This window comes from Leopardus geoffroyi, chromosome C1 (assembly GCF_018350155.1).
Source record: "Leopardus geoffroyi isolate Oge1 chromosome C1, O.geoffroyi_Oge1_pat1.0, whole genome shotgun sequence".
NCBI lineage: Eukaryota > Metazoa > Chordata > Mammalia > Carnivora > Felidae > Leopardus > Leopardus geoffroyi.
Genome location: NC_059328.1, coordinates 33,233,961 through 33,255,707, shown reverse-complemented (window position 1 = coordinate 33,255,707; position 21,747 = coordinate 33,233,961). Strand labels below are relative to the sequence as shown.

The following is a 21,747-nucleotide window of genomic DNA, read 5'->3' as shown; positions in this document are numbered from 1 at the left end:
CGGCAGCTTAACCGACTGAGCCACCCAGGCGCCCCACAAATGGATTCTTAATATACATATTTTTTGTGTGTGAGGCTTCTTTCACTCAATATATATTTTGGGTATGCAGCTGTGTCATATCAGTAATGTATTCCTCTTTACTTTAGTCCATCTTTTTCATACATCACTTACTAATCTACTGGTCTCAACGCATCCTCTCATTTTATTCTGCCCAGTGCGTTTAATTCCCCTACTGATGAAGATTCAGGTGTGTTGCCAATGACTTGCTCTTATAAACAATTCTAAAATCATTATCCTTTTTCATCAATCTTTAGGTACTTATGACATTACTTCCAAAAAACAAATCCCCAGAAATTGGACCACTGGATCAGCTGATATGTGCATTGAGGAAATGTAATAGATACTGCCAAAACAAATCTTCAAAAAGATTGTACAAAGTTACATTCTGTACAATGACACTCCCCATTTGTCCACACTGGAGGTTACCAGAATTTTAGTTTTCATAAATCTTAAAAATGCAGTTGAATTATGGCTTGTTTTAAATGCAATATTGTTTTGCTGATCACAAATGGAATACAGGCTTTTAGTTAAACAAACAAACAATGTTATGTTCAAACTGAATATTCTCATCTAACCCTTATTCACCACCCTCACCCAAAATAATATTAATACTTAGTAAATACTCTTCAAAAGATTCTATATACACATTCTAACATACAGACAAGGGTTTTATTAAAAATATTTAAGGGGCGCCTGGGTGGCGCAGTCGGTTAAGCGTCCGACTTCAGCCAGGTCACGATCTCGCGGTCCGTGAGTTCGAGCCCCGCGTCGGGCTCTGGGCTGATGGCTCAGAGCCTGGAGCCTGTTTCCGATTCTGTGTCTCCCTCTCTCTCTGCCCCTCCCCCGTTCATGCTCTGTCTCTCTCTGTCCCAAAAATAAATAAACGTTGAAAAAAAAAAATTAAAAAAAAAATATTTAACAACTCTTAAAGCATGGACCTTCACCTGTAAGAATGAGCTCAGGAGGAAAATTCTAGAGAACTGCCAAGTATTATTCCTTTAGCGGCTGGGAAGACAGGGGCTGGAAGGAGCTGGGATAGTGGGGTAGGTGGTAGACAGTTGAAACACTCAGTGCAGCAGGTATTTACAACTTACGCAAATTATTCCAGTGTCTTCACGACTCTACTGCCCCACATTAATGTGTACCACTTCATCAAAGTCCTGTGGGCACACACACACATACACCCAGACCCCCAAAATAAAAGCCAAAATAACACTGTCCCACATATAGTACTGTACAACTTGCTTTTTTCACCTGATAACATATCACGGACATCTATTTGTGTCATGCACATACACCTATGTCATTCTTATTAATAGATGCACAGCCACTTATTTGGCCAATTCATTGTGGAGAAACACAACTACTCCCAAAGTTACTTCTTACTCTCCATACTTTCACAAGTTCTTCTGTAGTCATCAGGGATACTGTAATATTTCTGCCTGGTTTTTGTTATCAGGGTAATGCTGCCCATATGGAAAGTATTCTGTCTTCTTCAATTCTCTGGAAGAATTTATGTAAAATCGGTATTATTTATTCTTTAAAAGTTTTTTAGAATTCACTAGTGAAGATATCTGAACTCAGAGTTTTCTTCATGAGGAAGATTTTTTTTTCAATATATGAAATTTATTGCCAAATTGGTTTCCATACAACACCCAGTGCCCATCCCAAAAGGTGCCCTCCTCAATACCCATCACCCACCCTCCCCTCCCTCCCACCCCCCATCAACCCTCAGTTTGTTCTCAGTTTTTAAGAGTCTCTTATGATTTGGCTCTCTCCCACTCTAACCTCTTTTTTTTTTTTTTTCCTTCCCCTCCCCCATGGGTTTCTGTCAAGTTTCTCAGGATCCACATAAGAGTGAAAACATATGGTATCTGTCTTTCTCTGTATGGCTTATTTCACTTAGCATCACACTCTACAGTTCCATCCATGTTGCTACACAGGGCCATATTTCATTCTTTCTCATTGCCACGTAAGTACTCCATTGTGTATATAAACCACGATTTGTTTATCCATTCATCAGTTGATGGGCATTTAGGCTCTTTCCATAATTTGGCTATTGTTGAGAGTGCTGCTATAAACATTGGGGTACAAGTGCCCCTATGCATCAGTACTCCTGTATCCCTTGGGTAAATTCCTAGCAGTGCTATTGCTGGGTCATAGGGTAGGTCTATTTTTAATTTTCTGAGGAACTTCCACACTGTTTTCCAGAGTAGCCGCACCAGTTTGCATTCCCACCAACAGTGCAAGAGGGTTTCTGTTTCTCCACATCCTCTCCAGCATCTATAGTCTCCTGATTTGTTCATTTTGGTGACTCTGACTGGCGTGAGGTGATATCTGAGTGTGGTTTTGATTTGTATTTCCCTGATGAGGAGCGACGTTGAGCATCTTTTCATGTGCCTGTTGGTCATCCGGATGTCTTCTTTAGAGAAGTGTCTATTCATGTTTTCTGCCCATTTCTTCACTGGGTTATTTGTTTTTTGGGTGTGGAGTTTGGTGAGCTCTTTATAGATTTTGGATACTAGCCCTTTGTCCGATATGTCATTTGCAAATATCTTTTCCCATTCCATTGGTTGCCTTTTAGTTTTGTTGGTTGTTTCCTTTGCTGTGCAGAAGCTTTTTATCTTCATAAGGTCCCAGTAGTTCATTTTTGCTTTTAATTCCCTTGCCTTTGGGGATGTGTCGAGTAAGAGATTGCTATGGCTTAGATCAGAGAGGTCTTTTCCTGCTTTCTCCTCTAGGGTTTTGATGGTTTCCTGTCTCACATTCAGGTCCTTTATCCATTTTGAGTTTATTTTTGTGAATGATGTGAGAAAGTGGTCTAGTTTCAACCTTCTGCATGTTGCTGTCCAGTTCTCCCAGCACCATTTGTTAAAGAGACTGTCTTTTTTCCATTGGATGTTCTTTCCTGCTTTGTCAAAGATGAGTTGGCCATACGTTTGTGGGTCTAGTTCTGGGGTTTCTATTCTATTCCATTGGTCTATGTGTCTGTTTTTGTGCCAATACCATGCTGTCTTGATGATGACAGCTTTGTAGTAGAGGCTAAAGTCTGGGATTGTGATGCCTCCTGCTTTGGTCTTCTTCTTCAAAATTACTTTGGCTATTCGGGGCCTTTTGTGGTTCCATATGAATTTTAGGATTGCTTGTTCTAGTTTCGAGAAGAACGCTGGTGCAATTTTGATTGGGATTGCATTGAATGTGTAGATAGCATTGGGTAGTATTGACATTTTGACAATATTTATTCTTCCAATCCATGAGCAGGGAATGTCTTTCTATTTCTTTATATCTTCTTCAATTACCTTCATAAGCTTTCTATAGTTTTCAGCATACAGATTTTTTACATCTTTGGTTAGATTTATTCCTAGGTATTTTATGCTTCTTGGTGCAATTGTGATATTTGGGGATTTTTTAAACATACTCCTGTTACTGTTTTTCGGTTTAATTCTATTATGGTCAGAGAACATAATTTGTGATTTCAGTTCTTCCACAGAGATGTATTTTATGGCTCAGTATGGTCTCTCCTTGTGAACATTCCATGTATACTTGAAAAGAATGTGTCATCTGGTGGAGTTTGCTATAATTATCAATTATAGAAATTATCAAAAATTTCCATAATTATCAATTTCTATAATTATCATGTTGGCTGGTAGTGTTCTTAAGTCTTCCATATCTTTACTGATTTTGTTTTATTGTTCTATCAATTACTAAGGAGGCAGTGTTATAACTGTATCACATACTTTTGAAAAGGAGGGTTAACAATCCTGATCACCAATTACAATGTAAGGGTTCTTTTCTCCTATACATCCAAGCAATTATTGGACACCAGCCAGGCATCCTATAATTCCGCTCAATTCTGACACTATCTAGCTGGAGATAACATCAGATTGCACAGGTTAAGGGTTCAGTCCCACAAGAATGTTCACCACTTCAGATGCCAATGGCAAGCTCATGTTGTTATGTGTGCTTCTGACTGACTGGTCATAAATCAGAGGTTGCCACGACCCCCATCTTGGTCTGATTACTTTGTTAGAGTGGCTCACAGAATTCAGAGAAACATTTTACTCACTAGATTGCCAGTTTATTATAAAAAGATATAACTCAAGAATAGCCAGATAGAAGAAATGCACAGGGCAAAGTATGAGTAAAGGGGTGAGGAGTTTCCATGTCCTCTCTGTGGACACCACTCTCCCCAAATCTCCATGTGTTCACTGACCAGAAGCTCTCCAGACCCTGTCCTTTGGGGTTTTTATAAAGGCTTCATTCATAGGCATGAGTAATTAAATCCATTGGCCATGGGTGACTAAACTCAGTCTCCAGCCCTGTCCCCTTCCAGCATTGGTAAACCAGGGGCTTTCCAAGAGTCCTCATTAACAAATTTCCACATGGGAAATTTGCAGGGTTTTAGAAGCTTGGTGTCAGAAACAGGGCCAAAGACTAAATATAAATTTCTTATTATAAATCACAGTATCACTGGGTAAGCTCAATTTTAGAATTATTTAAAACTGGTAACACGTTTTTAATTATTTTTGTAGTTACTAACCATCACAACACTCAACTTTTATTGTATTATTTATAGTTGGTAGCATTTTTACAGTCAAGCCAGGGACAGGTTAACTAATTCGCCATGGATTCCAAGCCTATTGGCTTCCCAGTGAACACGTGTGTGTGAAGTATTGTTAAATTCATCATGAGGTGTCTTGATGTCAGGGGCAAAATAGGTATTATTTGTGTTGACCACAGGTTTTGGAGTCAGACACATGAGTATCTGACTAACCCAGATACATGGGTTCTAATACTCACTCTGTATTACTTAATTCATTAATACTTAATGTAGCTATTGGATAACTCAATTAACCTTCCATAACTCAGGTTTTTTTTTGTGTTTGAAATGGGAATAATACTACTACTTGGAAGGGTTGTGAGGATTAGAGTTCATGCATATAAAGTGCCTGGGAGAATACCTGTTACTTAGTAAGCAGTAAGTGATAGTAGTAGTAATAGTAGTAGAAGTAAGTAGTAACAATGGCAATAGTGTTTTATTAGTATTATTATTAAAGATATTATTATATTAAAACGTATTTAATACATATTAAATTATTGTTTAATGTATTATTAAACATTGTATCTACTAACATGCATGACTCACCATTCTCTTTCAGCTTTATCAAATTTTCTTTCAAGTGTTCTATTTCTAGTTGAGCCTTCTTAAGTGCAGAGTCTAAAGAAAAAAGAAACAAAATATTTCTGTAAGGAGTGAATGGTTAGTGTAGTGATCAAATCTGAAGTGTTCTCCTGTTTTGGAACACTCTATTTCTGCTGATTTTCCTTTAAGTTTCTGCATAAATGTCACCTCCAGGAAGCTTTTCCAGACTCCTTTTAGTGTTCCTGCTGCACCTTATTATTATTCCTGATTATCTGGTCTGACAATATTTCTGTTTCCCTAACTAGATTCCATGCTGAAGAGTTTGGGACTACTATAAACAAATAGAAAAAAAAGCTAAACTTTTTAAGCATGGTACTATCAGCTTTAAAAAAAAGAAAATTATACTCAGAAATATTAAAATTAGTTCCTGCAATTAATAATATTTAGAATTTTACCAGTAGCTGCTAGAAATATCAAAACCACAGAATTTCAGGAAGTATCTTTTGATACTATCCAAGAATTATATGAAGGTGGCAGAATGGTATAGGGCAAGAACATGGAGCATTGGGGTCAACCGGATTTGCGTTTTCTAATCCAGGCTTTATCATTTGGCCTCCTGGAGTCTAGCCATCACCAATGGTATGTCTGGTTGGCTTCCTATGTCAGGATGAAGAACCTCTGAGAGGTAAGAGACTAAGGTGAATCTTATGAGATCATTCCTAATCACAAAGTAAGTACACCAGCACAATCCTGCATGTCTCATTATTGATCCCAAAACGCTCAGTTCTTTGGAGTAAATCCTAGTCTAATCTACCAGATTCACCTAAAATTAGATTCTGACCATAACAATACTATTACTGCCACTGCTACTGGCAACAGCAGTTACTAGTGTCAGATGTATTAACATTATAACAAACCTTCAGAGTAGACATTAGCATTCTCATTTTATAGATAAGATAAGGGAGGCTCAGAAGAATTAACCAACTTGCTCAATGTCACACAACAAGCAAATGGTGAATCTGAGATCTGAACTCAGGTCTGTTTGACTACACTGTGCCAGAGATGTAAGAATTACTCTGTTTTACTAAAACAATGATTTTCCTAAGTGTTCATCTATGGAAAGAGAGGGAGTAGAATGATAGCAGGTGGAAGGATGTTTCAGAGAGAGTGAAGAGCATAAATGAAAGAGAATGGGTAGGAGAGAACATTGAGTGTTCTGGGGACTATATGTAGTCTGATACTGCTTGGGCCTACAGAGCAAAGGATTAGGGGAAATGTGGGATATGAAGCTGGATAGATACGCAGGAGGCAAACCAGAAAAGCCTTAGAGAGCTCAGAATTTACTCTACACAATAAATTTTTTTATGGAAGCTTAAAGTACCGAGGAGGTAATTGAGAGGTTCTGTGAACATTAGATTTAATTTCCACTTAAAAAAAAAAAAACTATTTCTACAATAACACATACACCAAATATGTCATATACCAAAGTCAGGTATATCAGAGACCACCAAATGCATGAACTCGTACTGCCAGGTTAGCATCTCCTGTCGTGTCCACACAGATATTTGAAAATCATAGCTCTCTCTCAGAGCATTTAAACTAGTAATATTTCTAAAACTGTGTTGGTTTTATGACCAAGTTTCTGTGACCTCTCTACTGTTTGACAGTTTTATTTTCTAAGTCTACTCCTTTTAGTGGTTGCCTGGGTATTTTTTTAAGAACTTTTTTTATTAAGGAAAATTTCCAACATATACAAAAGTAGATAGAACAGTTATGGAAACACCTATATCTATCATCCAGCTTTTTTTTTTTTTTTTAATCATCCAGCTTTTAACAATTATCAAGCCATGGCCAATCTTGTTTCATTTATATCCATAACTATTATACACTAGTTTTCTAATGCTGTAAAGCAAATCACCACAACTCAGTGACTTAAAATGAGGGTACCTGGGTGGCTCAGTTGGTTGAGTGTCTAACTCTTGATTTTGGCTCATGTCATGATCTCAAGATTCGTGAGAGGCTGAAATCAAGGTATGAGCTGGGTATGAGCTGGGTGTGTTCATCTCTGAGGTATTGGGAAAGAATGCCGTTCCAAGCTCACTCAGGCTGCAGGCTGAATTCAGTCCCATGGTTGTAGGACTGAAGTCCCCATCTCCTTGCTGTTAGCCTGGGAGGTCTATCAGCTTTTAGAAGCAACCAACAATCTTTGCCACGTGGTCTCTTCCATCTTCAATGTCAGCAAAGGAGAATTTACCTCACATCAAATCCTTCTCACACTTTGAATATCTTCTTCAGGGAAAAGCCTAACCTCTTTTGAGGGCTCGCCTGATCAGGTCAGTCTCACTTAGGATAATCTCTTTTTCTTAAAGCCAATTGATTTGGGACCTTAACTACATCTGCAAAAGCTCTTCATAGCAGCATCTATATTGTAGTTGATTTTTGAATAACTTGGAAAAGGTATGTGTATACCAGGTGAGGCTTGTGGAGACCATCTTAGATTTCTATCTAATACACCTATTTCCACCAGTTCTTCTATTTTTAACAGCTTTATTGAGGTGCAATTTATATACCATAAAATTTGCCTTTTTAAAGTGTGCTATTAAATGACTTTTAGTATGTTTACATTTGTGAAACCCACCACAATCTGATTTTAGAACATTTCTATCACCCCATTGAGAAACCTCATGCCCATTTAGTTAACCCTAATTCCCACTCTTAGCCCTGGGCAACCATTAATCTACTTTGCCTTTTCTGGACACTTCATATAATCATACAATATGTGACCTTTTGCATCTGACTTCTTTACTTAGCATTATGGTTTTGAGATTCATCCATGTTATAGCAAGCTTTAAGTATTTGGTTTTTACAGGCACATTGTCTTCCATTGCATGAGTGTTTGGAGTCCCCTAAATCACTCCCAGGTTCGGTGACTCTTAGGACTTGCCTCACTGGACTAAAGATATACTAATAGTCACAGCTGATATTTACTACAACAAAAGGATACAAAGCAAAATCAGCAAAGATAAAAGGTGCATGGGGCAAAGGCCAGAGGAAATCAGGCTCCAGCTTCCAAGAGTCTTCTCCAGTGGAGTCACACAGGGTGTGGTTAATTTCTCCAGCAACAAACTGATCATACATGTGAAGTATCTTTTATCAGGGGAGTTCATTGGAGATTCAGTGCCCAAGGTTTTTGTTTGGGGCTAGCTAGTCACATATATACCACTTCTGCCCACCAGGTACCAAATTCCAGATTCTCAGAAGGAAGGCAGGTATTGAGCACTGTGATACTGCAATTTGTGATTAGAAATATACATTTGACCTTATCTTCAACCCATTTCTGGCACAGAGATCCTAAAACCCTTGGAATTTCCTAAGTGATGAGAGCGATAAAGCCATCTTATGTTAATGAGGTGACTTTTGGCCAGCAATTAACAACAGGGGCTGGTTTCCAGGAGAACCAACCATGGGATTAGAGGTCCTATCCTCTGACCTCCAGGGACAGGAGAGGAGCAAGAGGTTGAATCAATTACCAATAGCCAATGATTTAATCAACCATGCCTGTAGTGAAACCTCTGTAAAAACCCAGAAGGAGAGGGTTTGGAGAGCTTCTGGGTTGCTGAACACATGGAGGTTTGGGGAGGATGGTGTAGTCAGAGAGGACATGGAAGCTCTGCACCCCGTCCCCATACTTTGCCCTATGCATCTCTTCCATCAGGCTATTCCTAAGTTATATCCTTTCATAATAAACCAGTAATCTAGCAAATTAAATATTTCTCTGGGTTCTATGAGCCACTCAAGCAAATTCATCAAACCCAAGGAGGGGGTAATTGGAAATTCCAATCTATAGCCAGTTGGTCAGAAGCACAGGTGATACCCTAGGCTTCCAACTGGCATCTGAAGGAGGGAGCAGTCTTACAAGACTGAGCCTTAGCCTGTACAATCTGACACTATCTTCAGGTAGACAGCGTCAGAATTAAAGGTAAATAGTGTCAGAATTAAGTTGAAACGTAGGACACCCAAATGATGTCCAAGAATTGCTTGGTGGTGTGAGAGAAACACCCCTCTCCCACCTTGAAATTGTATCCTGGGACCCTATATAAGTATAAACCACACTGTTTGCACAAACAGTTTAGGCACAGTGAGCCCCTATTATCAGTTAGGGAATGGTGGGGACACTCCCAAAATCCAAGTTCCCAGATGCTAGTCAAGGGCTGACCTCACAAGCATGCCTTTCTAAGGACAGCAGTGTCAGGTCTCTGTTAACTATTTCCTACACAGAATTACTGTATCACATTTTGTTTATCCATTCATCCAATGAGAGACATTTGGGTCACTTCTATCTTTTGGCTATTGTAAATAGTGCTCTGAACATTCGCACGCACATTTCTCTTGGGTAGATACCTAAGAGTTAAATTGATGGGCCACATGATAATTCTACATCTAACATCTTGAGAAACTGTCAAATTATTTTCCAGTGTCTGCACCATTTTACATTCCCGTCAGTAATATATGAAGGTTCTAATCTTTCCACATCCTTACCAACACTTGTCATGCTTTGTTTTGTTTTTTTTGTTTGTTTTTGGTTTTTTATAGCCATTCTAGTGTGTGTGTACTGGTATCTCATTGTGGTTTTAATTTGCACTTCCCTCGTGACTAATGATATTGAGCATCTTTTCATATATCTTCTCCAGAGAAATGTCTACCCAAATATTTTGCTCATTTTTAAATCAAGCTTTCTTTTACTATTATCAGAATTCTTTACATATTCTAAATATAAGTCCTGTATCAAACATGATTTGCAAACATTTTCTTCTAGTCTGTGAGTTGTCTTTTTCACTTTCTTGATGTTGGTTGTTGTTGTTTTTTTTTTTTTTTTTTTTTTGATATTGCAAGTGGCAATTTTTATTTCATTTCTCAATAGTTCTTTTTTTAAAAGATTTTAAGTAATCTCTACACCCAACATGGGGCTTGAACCCACAACCCCAAGATCAAAAATCACGTTTCCCTCGACTGAATCAGCCAGGCACCCCTCAATAGTTTCTTGATAGCATATAGAAATACAATTGTTTTCCTTTTATGATTTAATGAGTCACATAATTATTCATCTATCTGTAAATATTAGATTCATGACAATAATATCATTATTTATTTGTGTCACTATTAATATAAAACAAATCCAAAAAACTGATGAATAGAAATATTCACATCTGATTGGGACATTCAGATGTTGTTTTGTTTTGTTTTTTTTTTTTAAAGATTTTATTTCTTAAGGGGTTCCTGGGTGGCTCAGGTGGTTAAGTATCTGACTCTTGATTTTGGGTAAGGTCATGATCTCGTGGTTTGTGAGTTGGAGCCCTGTGTTGGGCTCCACGCTGAACACAGAGCCTGCTTGGGATTCTCTCTCACATTTTCTGTCCCTCCCATGCTCATGCTCTCTTTCTCTCTTTCTCAAAATAAATAAATAAAACTTTTAAAAAATTAAAAAATATATTTTATTCCTTAAGTAATCTCTATACCCAACATGGGACCTGAACTCACAACCCCAAGATCAAGAGTCACATGCTCTACTGACTGAGCCAGCCAAGTGTCCCTTGATGTTGTATTTTGAAGTATAGAAGTTTCAATTTGGGGGATACCTGGGTGGCTCAGTCAGTTAAGTGTGTGACTCTTGATTTTGGCTGAGATCATGATCTCACAGTTCATGGGATCAAGCCCCACATTGGGCCCTGTGTTGACAGAGTAGAGCATGCTTAGGATTCTCTCTTAAAATAAATAAATAACTTAATTTGTAAAAAGTTTCAAATTTTGACTGAGTCCAATTTATTAGTTTTTCTCTTACCACTTTTGCTTTTGGTGCTCTACTAAAATATCATTGCCTAATCCAAGATCATGAAGAGTTACTATGTTTTCTTCTAAGAGTTTTACAGTTTTAACTCTTATATTTAGCTTTGTGATCCATTTTGAGTTATTTTTTTTGTGTGGGTGTGGTACAGGGGTCTTTATAAAAGCAAATCCCAGACATATTGTTCAACCATAAATATTTCACTATATATCTCTAAAAGAAGTCTTTTTAAACATTCAATACACATGTGGTTAAGAAAATTTAGCAATTCCTTACATATCCAGTAAATATCCACATTTCCAATTTTTTTCACATATGTTAAAAATTTGTTTCAATCAGTATCGAGTAAAGTCCACACATTATAACTGGTTAATAATTCCCTTAAATGAAAAAAAAATTCATCTTTTTCATATAATTTATTTATTGAAGAATACCATAAATATTTGACATTAATTCTTTTTTTATTCTTTTTTTTTTTTAATGCTTATTTATATTTGAAAGAGAGATAAAGAGTCGAGAAGGGAAGGGGTAGAGAGATGGAGACACAGAATCCGAAGTGGGCTCCAGGCTCCGAGCTGTCAGCAGAGCCCAGAGCCTGACACGGGGCTCGAACCCACAAACCATGAGATCATGACCTGAGCCGAAGTCGGATGCTTAACTGACTGAGCCACCCAGGTGACCCTCTTTTTTTATTCTTGAAGAATATCTTTGTTATTGTCCAAAATTTTTCATTCCCATCCAAGGTTTTGGATGTGATATAGACAGAGGTAGAGATTAAGCTAAAATAGAGTCCTTCATTTAAGAGTCAGTTTGGGGGCGCCTGGATGGCTCAGTCAGTTAAGCATCTTCTGACTTCAGGTCATGATCTCATGGCTCATGAGTTCAAGCTCCTTTTCAGGCTCTGTGCTGACAGCTCAGAGCCAGGAGCCTGCTTCAGATTCTGTGCCTCCCTCTCTCTCTGACCCTCCCCAACTCACACTCTGTCTCTGCCTCTCTCTCTCTCAAAACTAAATAAACTTAAAAAAAAATTTTTTTTTTGAAGAGTCAGTTTGGGGGCACCTGGGTGGCTCAGTTTTAAGCATCTGACTTTGGGTGAACATAAGCCCCACTTCAGGTAAAACTGGAGCCCTGAATCAGGTGAGCCCCACTTCTCTCTCTCCCTCTCTCTGTCCCTTGCTCACTTGCGCCCTCTCTCTCTCAAAAAAAAAACAAAACAAAACAAAAACAAAAACAACAACAAAAAAGGGTGTTGAAAGTAGACTGATACTTGGTAAACACTGTTGTATAACACATTTACCTAGGAATACATTCTGACTTGTAAACCGATGACTCAAGAAGTTATATCTAGGGCACACTTTGGTACTACAGATATTTTATTTTAATTTTTTTGATACTACATATGTTTTTAAACTTTTATTTTTACATTTATTTATTTTTGAGGCACAGAGAGACACAGCACGAGTGGGGAGGGGCAGAGAGAGGAGACAGAATCCGAAACAGGCTCCAGGCTCTGAGCTGTCAGCACAGAGCCCAACGCAGGGCTCGAATTCACAAACCATGAGATCATGACCAGAGACGAAGTCGGATGCTCAGCTGACTGAGCCACCCAGGTGCCCCATGATACTACACATGTTTTTAAAGGACTTGCTAATTCAGCTTCCTAACAGCCCCCCAGTATACTTACTGTGGTGACAACTTTCAGTTAATAGTTTAGGATCTACCAGACCAACCAACTGCTGATGGAACAGAGTGCCATGTGATTGATTGAGTTCTGTTGTGTCCAAATGTGACTAAAAGGAATGGGTGTCCTGCTTTTCCTTTTTCCTTCTGTATTGCAAGCAGCAAAGACTGCTTCTCATCATACTCACATAGCCGAATTTCTTTTCAAAAAATTTTTTAAAATTGGGTTTCTAACTTGCATCCAGTAAAATTCACCCTTATCGGTGTATGGTTCGGTGAATTTTAACAAATATATATAATGGTGTATATACCCTATTAGGATATAGAAAAATTCCATATTCCAAAAATTTCATTTGTGTTCATTATTTAAAACACATACTTAACAAAATCTCAACCCTCCTGATATTGTTTTTAAACCCACGATCAGTTTGGCGGAATAATTACTGTTTTATACATTTAACCCTTTAAAGATATGATCCTAAAGAAACCTATATGCTGCATTTGAAAATCAGCCTAATTTCATAATCATTGTAAATTATAATATAGAAAGGGGATAGTTTTAAAAGTTTAAACTTTATACCAAAATAAATTATTGATAAAGCAAAGATTGAAATATAAACAATGAAACCATAAAAGCACAATAAAACACCATAGAGATGAACATTTCAATAATCTTATAGTAATATAGAAAAGGCTTTGAGTGAAAACCTAGAAGCCATACAAAATAACTGTGTTAAACCTGACTTGATAAATATTAGCATTTTGATATAGCAAAAACTCCAACGTAACATTTAGAACCAATAAAAGGCTCATATCCAGAATACATAAAGAATTAACCAAAAAAATTTTTATTACGTAATCTCAACACTCAGCATGGGGCTTGGACTCATGACCCTGAGATCAAGAGTTGCATGCTCTGCCAACTGGCTGACCCAGCCGACAGTCCCAAGGATATATAAAGAACTTTTACAAATTAGGGGCGCCTGGGTGGCTCAGTCGGTGGAGCATCCAACTCTTGATTTCGGCTCAGGTCACAATCTCACAGTTTCTGAGATAGAGCCCCTCGTTGGGCTCTGCACAGACAGCACAGAGCCTGCTTGGCATTCTCTCTCTCCCTCTCTCTGCTCCTCCCCTGCTCAATCTCTCTCTCCCTTTCTCTCTCTTTTTCTCCCTCTCTCTATCCCTCCCTCCCCCACTTGCACTCTCTCTTTCAAAAATAAGTAAACTTAAAAAAAAGAAAAAGATGAAATTTTACAAATTAATAAAAGATACCACCCAATAGAAAAATATACATGAGACTTGAGCAGGTACTTCACAAAATAGTATATTCAAATGAGCAACAACAACAACAACAAATTATGAGAGGGTTTTCAACTTCATTAGCCATTTGCGAAATGCAAATTAAAGCCATAACTAAATACCACTACCCACTCACCAGAAAAGGCAAAGTTAGTAAGATAGACAATATCAAGTACTCACAAAGTCTCACATACAAGTGAGGAGAGCTTAAATTAATACAACTATTTGGAAGACAGTATGGCAGCTATCTACCAAAGTAGAATCTATACATAACCCTTTGATCCAATAATTAGGTATATCACAAACAGAAATGTGTCGGTAAGTCCAAGAATATTCATAGCAGCACTATTCGTAATAGGCCACAAGTAGAAGCAATGTAAATATCCATCAACAGTAGAATGGCTAGATAAAGTAAACTGTAGTATATTTATTCAGTGGAATATTACACAACCAGCATAAGTGAATAAACTACGGCTACATGCAATGACATGAAGGAATCTCACAAACATAAGATTGAACAAGAGAAACAAACCCAATTTAAGAATGTGTATTGCCTGCAATCAAAACTCAGAAATAATGCTAAAAGTTACTTCTGAGTAAGATGTAGACCTAGAAGGAAGAAACAAAGGGGTTTTCTGGGAATTTGTTGCACGGCATAGTGTAAACTTAGGACTTAAGCATTTTGGTAGGTAGGTTATGCTTATGCTTCAGTAAAACATTTCTGGACACTGGAGAAAAAGAAGCTGTTTATCAAACTGAGATTTTTTTTCCCTCAATGTACTCAAATTCTATCCTGAGAAAATGTCAATTTAATATATATAATATATAATATTATATACAATATAATACATAATATAACATATAATGTATCATATATAATATATAATTAAAACATGGTCAGAAATGTTCCTCTGTAACCACAACTTACCTAATTTACTCTGTTCTTTCTCCTTCCCTTGTAGCTCATCAGTGAGCCTTCGGATTTCTTCTTGGGCCATCCCTAACCTCTCTGCTACTTGTTCTGCATTTCTCTCTAGGCAGTTTTGTGATGTTTTATCTTTTTCCAGGTCTTCATTATGGGACTGAAATAAAACTATTTTTAGTCATAAAACAAAAATTAAATGTACTCTTATAACACTGCACTATTTCCTACAAGCGTTTGAAAGCTAATAAAGGAAAGTAGCAAACAATATTTCATTTATATGTTCATTTATATTTCATTTCTTTTATTAAGTTAAACCATATAAAGTTGGTGATATTTAATCTTTTTCCACTATAAACATACAACTTCATATAGTTCAACCTAATCTAAGAGATTATTAAAATTATATAATTTATACATTATATATTAAATTAAATATATAATTTAAATTATTGAATTATAAAAAATAGAAACTTTATCATAAAAGTGAGTATCATCTGGAAAAAAGAGAGAAAGTCATGTATACAGTCCATTATATACAGTTTATAAAATTCATTCACATAACGTATTTCATTTAATTTCAAGATATGCACACACTCAAATCATGTTTACAGCTCCAGCTCCTTTTCTGCAATTGTTTTCAAAGCATTTAAAAGCTAAGAAATTCAGTCTCAATTATACCTTGCTCTTTATTTTTAAGTTTATTTTTATTTATCTTGAGAGAGAAACAGAGAGCAAGCAGGGGAAAGGCAGAGAGAGAGGGAGACAGAATCCCAGGTAGGCTCTATGCTGTCAGCACAGAGCATGATACAAGGCTTGAACTCACAAACCATGAGATCATGACCTGAGCCAAAATCAAGAGTTGGATGCTTAACCAACTGAGCCACCCAGGCACCCCTGTAATTATTTTCAAAGCATTTTAAGAGCTAAGAAATTCAGTCTCAATTATACCTTGCTTTTGATCCCCACATATGTATTAATTTATATAGTCATTATACAAATTTTTCTAAAAGATTAAGAAGACAACCAAAATATATACATAACAAAACTACTAGTGTATCGGTATATATCCTTGCAATATTTTTTATTTATAGACATTTTTTACATAGCCATAATCCCAATCTATGTACATGTTTCTGTCTGGCTTTTTCATTTAACATTGCATGAGAAACATTTTCCCATATAACAGCGCCGATTTTGTAACGATAATTTTTAAAGTCTATATAATGTTCCAGAGTGGGTGCAACATGATTTATATAATCACTTAAGCATTTGGTAGTTTCCAAATTTTGCTATTTAACACAACACTATGAGGGGTGCCTGAGTGGCTCAGTTGGTTGAGTGACAGACTCTTGATTTCAGCTGGGGTCATGATCTCAGGGTTGCGCTGAGTGCAGAACCTGCTTAAGATTCTCTCTCTCCTTCCTGCTTGTGCGCGTGCATGTGCACACGCTCTCTTTCTCTCTCTCTCTCTCTCAAAAATAAAAAAAATAAAAAAAATAAAAACAAAACAACCTGCTATGATATACAGTTTCATCCATATATATTTATCTTGGGTTACTTCCTGTGGTTAAATTCCCAGCAAATACTTTATTCACTGGATTTAGTGCTTAATAACATTTCCTCAGATCAAAAAATTTAATTCTATGAAGAGAATTGATTCTACTTAAAACAATGTGCTATATATTAAAGGACTACCCACAAAAAGGGCTCCAAATATATTTGGGAAGAAGTATGTATTATCCCAAAGTGATTTTTCAAGGGATATAACACACACTGTTTAAATTTTGATACATTCAATAAAAATCAACAAAAATAACTTCTTTCTTCTCAAATTTTTGTGATGTGTTTATAATACTTTTATGCACAATTTTATAATTTTCACAGCACGAATCTATACATTTTAATATATTCAAACAAAATAGTTGGTAAAAGCTACTATTATTAAGTAAAGGATTGTTTTTTTACCTCTCTCAGATTTTTTTTAGACTGCTGCACATGTTCCTGATGTTTCTCCTGTTCTCTCCGCAGAGGCTGGTGGTTTTGTTCAAAGTTCTCCTAAATAAATAACAAGAGATAAATGAAATTTACATCAATCAGTCTTCCTAAATAATGTCATTTAAATTTTTTTTTTAAAAGCAAAATATAGGAGCACAGTCCAATCCATTTTGTGAGGCTAGATCATGCATTCTCAATGAGACAATATCCCCAAGGGAGTGAAAATTGACTCTGATGGGGCGAAAAAAATCTTACTCTTTTTATTACAAATCAAGATATACCTACAGTATATAAATAGAACTCCACAGTATATAAATAGAACTCTATCAGTAGTATTAAAATTTCATGGGAGAGAGATTAGGAAAAATTATCTAAATATTCTCATGATAGAGGAAATAACAAAAAATGGTTGGCTAACACTGGCTAGACAAACCTTGAGATTAAAACCCAACAAAAATAACATGAGAAAGAAAAATCACAGGGCAATCGTCTTACTCATAAACATAGATGTAAAAATCTTAAACAAAATTTTATCAAATCTAAGCTAGTAATATCCAGAAAGGATAATATATCATGAACAAGCTGGATTTGCCCCAGGAATGCAAAATAGGTTTAACATTAGAAAAATAAATCAACAGGGGCGCCTGGGTGGCGCAGTCGGTTAGGCGTCCGACTTCAGCCAGGTCACGATCTCGCGGTCCGTGAGTTCGAGCCCCGCGTCGGGCTCTGGGCTGATGGCTCAGAGCCTGGAGCCTGTTTCTGATTCTGTGTCTCCCTCTCTCTCTGCCCCTCCCTCGTTCATGCTCTGTCTCTCTCTGTCCCAAAAATAAATAAACGTAAAAAAAAAAAAAAATAAAAAGAAATCAACAAAATTCTCACATTAACAGATTAAAGTTCTAAATTATTTTGTCATCTCAGTGGCTATAAAAAATATTTAAAATACTTACCACTGGTTTCTAATAAAAACTCTTAGCAAACTAGGAATAAGAGTATAAATAATAAATAAACAGTACCATTTGAAACAAAACCTTCAGCAAACATCATACTTAATAGTGAATCATTGAATACTTTCTCTGATATCAATAACAAGACAATAATACCAGATAATACCAGTGATAAGATGAATTTCAAGATAATACTAGAGAGCCTAGCCAGTATAAGGCAAGAAAAAGAATTAAAAGGAATAAGGACTGAAAAGGAAGAAACAGAAGTATCATTCTTCTTAGGTAATATGATTGTACAGGTAGAAAATACTTTAGATCTTTAAATTACTTATTAAATTGAACGAGAGGGGAGCCTGGCTGGCTCAGTCAGTGGAGCATGTGACTCTTGATTGTGGGGTTGTGAGTTTAAGCCCCACATTGGGTGTGAAGCCTACTTAAGAAAATAAACAAGGGGCACCTGGGTGGCTCAGTCAGTTAAGTGTCCAACTCTTGAATTCAGCTCAGGTCATGATCTCACAGTTCGTGACTTTGAGCCCCATGTTGGGCTTTGTGCTGGTGGCACAGAGCCTGCTTGGGATTCTCTCTTTCCCTCTCTCTCTGCCCCTCCCCTGCTCAGTCTCTCTCTCTGTCTCTCAAAATAAATAAGTAAATATTTTTAAAAATAAATAGAGAAAAAAATATTTTAGAAATAAGTAAGTAAAATGAATGGAAATTTTTAGCAACAATCCTAGGTATAGGCCAATATGTAAAATAATTATACTTCCAAATACCAGCAAAAGATAATTAGAAAATTAAATTCTTTTTTTTTTTTTTAATTTTTTTTTAACGTTTATTTATTTTTGAGACAGAGAGAGACAGAGCATGAACGGGGAAGGGTCAGAGAGAGGGAGACACAGAATCTGAAATAGGCTCCAGGCTCTGAGCTGTCAGCACAGAGCCTGACGCGGGGCTCGAATTCACGGACCGCGAGATCATGACCTGAGCCGAAGTCGGCCGCTTAACCGACTGAGCCACCCAGGCGCCCCGAAAATTAAATTCTTTTAAAAAAGACAGCATTTGCGGGGCGCCTGGGTGGCGCAGTCGGTTAAGCGTCCGACTTCAGCCAGGTCACAATCTCGCGGTCCGTGAGTTCGAGCCCCGCGTCAGGCTCTGTGCTGGCAGCTCAGAGCCTGGAGCCTGCTTCTGATTCTGTGTCTCCCTCTCTCTCTGACCCTCCCCCGTTCATGCTCTATCTCTCTCTGTCCCAAAAATAAAATAAACGTTGAAAAAAAAAATTAAAAAAAAAAAAAAAAAAAAGACAGCATTTGCTATTAATAGCATCCAAAAATATGAAGTACGTAGGAATACATGTAACAAAGAGTGCAAGATTTTGTTGGGAAAATCATATAACTTTACTGATATACTTTTAAAAATACATGGAGAGATATTCCATGATCACAGATCACATCAATATTTTAAAAGATAGTAAATTCCTCTTAAACTGATTTATAGATTCAATACAACCAAAAATCAAAATCTCAGATTTTGTAATAACATGAATCAGCTCGTTAACTCTTTCCTCTTAAAATTATTTAGTGACTCTCCAGACCTTCTACACCCAAGTCCAGCATCTATGCATTCCAAATGTTTCTATGCCTCAGGGCGCTTGGCTGGCTCTGTCAGTGTAGCCTGCAACTCTTCATCTTCAGGTTGTGAGTTTGAGCCCCGCATTGGGTGTAGAAATTACTTAAAAATAAAATCGTTTAAAAAATGATTTTATGCCTTTACTGTGATCCAGGAACATTGCTGGGTGCTAAGTACAAACTTGAGTTCAGCATATGAGTCTCACCATGATGTGGTTCCTGAAAATATCTCCAGCCACATCTCTTAGCATTCACTCACATGAACCAGTATGCATTATACACTGTTTCCCCTGCCAGCAATGCCTTTCCCACCTGCTTTATGAACACCTATTCAGCTTTCAAAATCCTACTCAACACCTCTTCTGGAAGGCTCTTCTTGTCCCGTAACTCATCACATCTGACTCAGCCCTTCCTCTGAGTTTCCCTAGCCTTCTGTGCCTTTATCATGGGACTTTCCACACTGAACTGTAACCACTGGCTTTTTTTCCTTCCTCCATTAGCTTGTAAGTTCCTTGGAAGTCCAAATCATGTCTGACTTGACTTTATTTCTACATCCACTGGCACAGATCCTGGCACATGGAACGTTCTCAATAAATAAAAACAATAATGCTAATTAATACTCTGGTTTCTTTTCAGATGGCATAAATCTTTTACCTTTTACTACAGATTTTTGTGGAGAAAAAGTCCCCTACAATAATGCTAATAAATGTGTGAGGTACTATTCTAGAGCCTTATATATGTTATTTCATTTTCATGATCACCTTGTGGAGTAGTTGAGTGGATCTCAGATTTTATTAATGAGAAAATCAAGGTTCACAAAAGGTAACTTGTGCAAAGTCATACCACAAACAAGTAGCAGGGGAAGTCCACCCCAATCTAAAACCTATATTCTTTTTTTTGTTTTAAAGTTTATTTTGAGAGAGAGAGAGAGAGAGAGAGAGAGCATGTGAGTAGGGGAGGGGCAGAGAGAGAAGCGGGGAGAGAGAGAATCCTACAGTGGGGCTCAGACTCAGGCAGAAGCGTGAGATCATGACCTGAGCCAAAATCAAGAGTCAGGGGCACCTGGGTGGCTCAATTGGTTGGGTGTCCGGCTTTGGCTCAGGTCATGATCTCACAGTCCGTTGAGTTCAAGCCCCACGTCGCACTCTGTGCCGACAGCTCGGAGCCTGAAGCCTGCTTTGGATTCCGTGTCTCCCTCTCTCTCTCTGCCCCTTCCCCACTCACACTCTGTCTCTCTCTCAAAATAAAATAAAAAACATAAAAAAAAATTAAAAAAAAATCAAGAGTCATACCCTTTACTGACTGAACCACCCAGGTGCCTTAAAACTTATATTCTTAAACATTATTAAAACTGGCTTCCTTATAATTTAATGAATGAATGATTGAAAAAACAAATACTAAAAGACTGGCCTGCCTCTTATTCAATTACCTAGTTAATTTCAGAATACCTGGGGATGTTCTTTCAGGAATTTACTGGTCATACACCTTTGTGACTCTGGCTTTGGGCCCCGGGCTTCCAGTTTCTGCAAGAGTGTACTTCTTTCTACCAGTAAGTATGCAATCTGTTCACTGGGGCTGCTCAGAGCTATTTCAGATAAGCCCTCTTGATACAACATTTCTTCAACCTCTTTTATTTGCGCTTCTGTTCGGAAGAAATAACAAATACAAAACTATTAAAAGAAATGCAGGCAAATAATTGCTGTTATATGATGTTAAATGTGTTCTTAATTACACAGCAAATTAATTTTAAAAATCAGTTATACTGTTACTACCACTCTTCTTTCTATCTGTCCAGGGTGTTTGCAAACTTTCAGAAATAATAACAAAAAAAAAATGGGAAAAGGTTCTCAAAAATGGTAGATATTCTTACTATTGGATAACTTTAAAATTCGTTGTTGTTTTATTGAGTGCTTACTATGTGGCAGGTATTGTACTAAGCATTTAAGATAAATTTATCTCATCAAATCCTTGCAAAAGCCACTGAGGTAGGAAACATGATTATCTCATTTATGAGACAAGGATGCGGGCACCAACAAGCCAATTAACTTGCATGACATTACGCAACAAGTCCTACCAAAATTCTTGGTGATTTCAACATTCAGATAGATTATTCTAGTGCCCTGGCTTCTCAGTCTGTTTAGCAACTAACTTCCAAAGAGTCCTCTACACCATCTCATTCTCTACTCCCATAGTAATTCTATGGGAGTCATTAGCAGCAACTCCCCAGTCTCAATTTC

At 37.2% G+C, this 21,747-nt stretch overlaps 1 protein-coding gene across 8 annotated transcripts in view; it reads right to left on the bottom strand.

Moving 5' to 3' along the window:
- Positions 1–21,747, bottom strand: part of CCDC30 (coiled-coil domain containing 30) — a 134,898-nt gene that overhangs the window by 98,831 nt on the left and 14,320 nt on the right. For all 8 annotated transcript variants that reach the window (XR_006712224.1, XM_045476913.1, XM_045476911.1 and 5 more), the window contains 4 exons: positions 20,959–21,152; positions 16,915–17,004; positions 14,953–15,106; positions 5,207–5,278 (listed from right to left, as the gene is read on the bottom strand). Coding sequence is in view for 7 of the 8 variants with exons in the window: in XM_045476913.1 (XP_045332869.1) it covers positions 5,207–5,278; positions 14,953–15,106; positions 16,915–17,004; positions 20,959–21,152 (510 nt within the window). In the remaining variant the exon portion in view is untranslated. The remainder of the gene's footprint in view (positions 1–5,206; positions 5,279–14,952; positions 15,107–16,914; positions 17,005–20,958; positions 21,153–21,747) is intronic.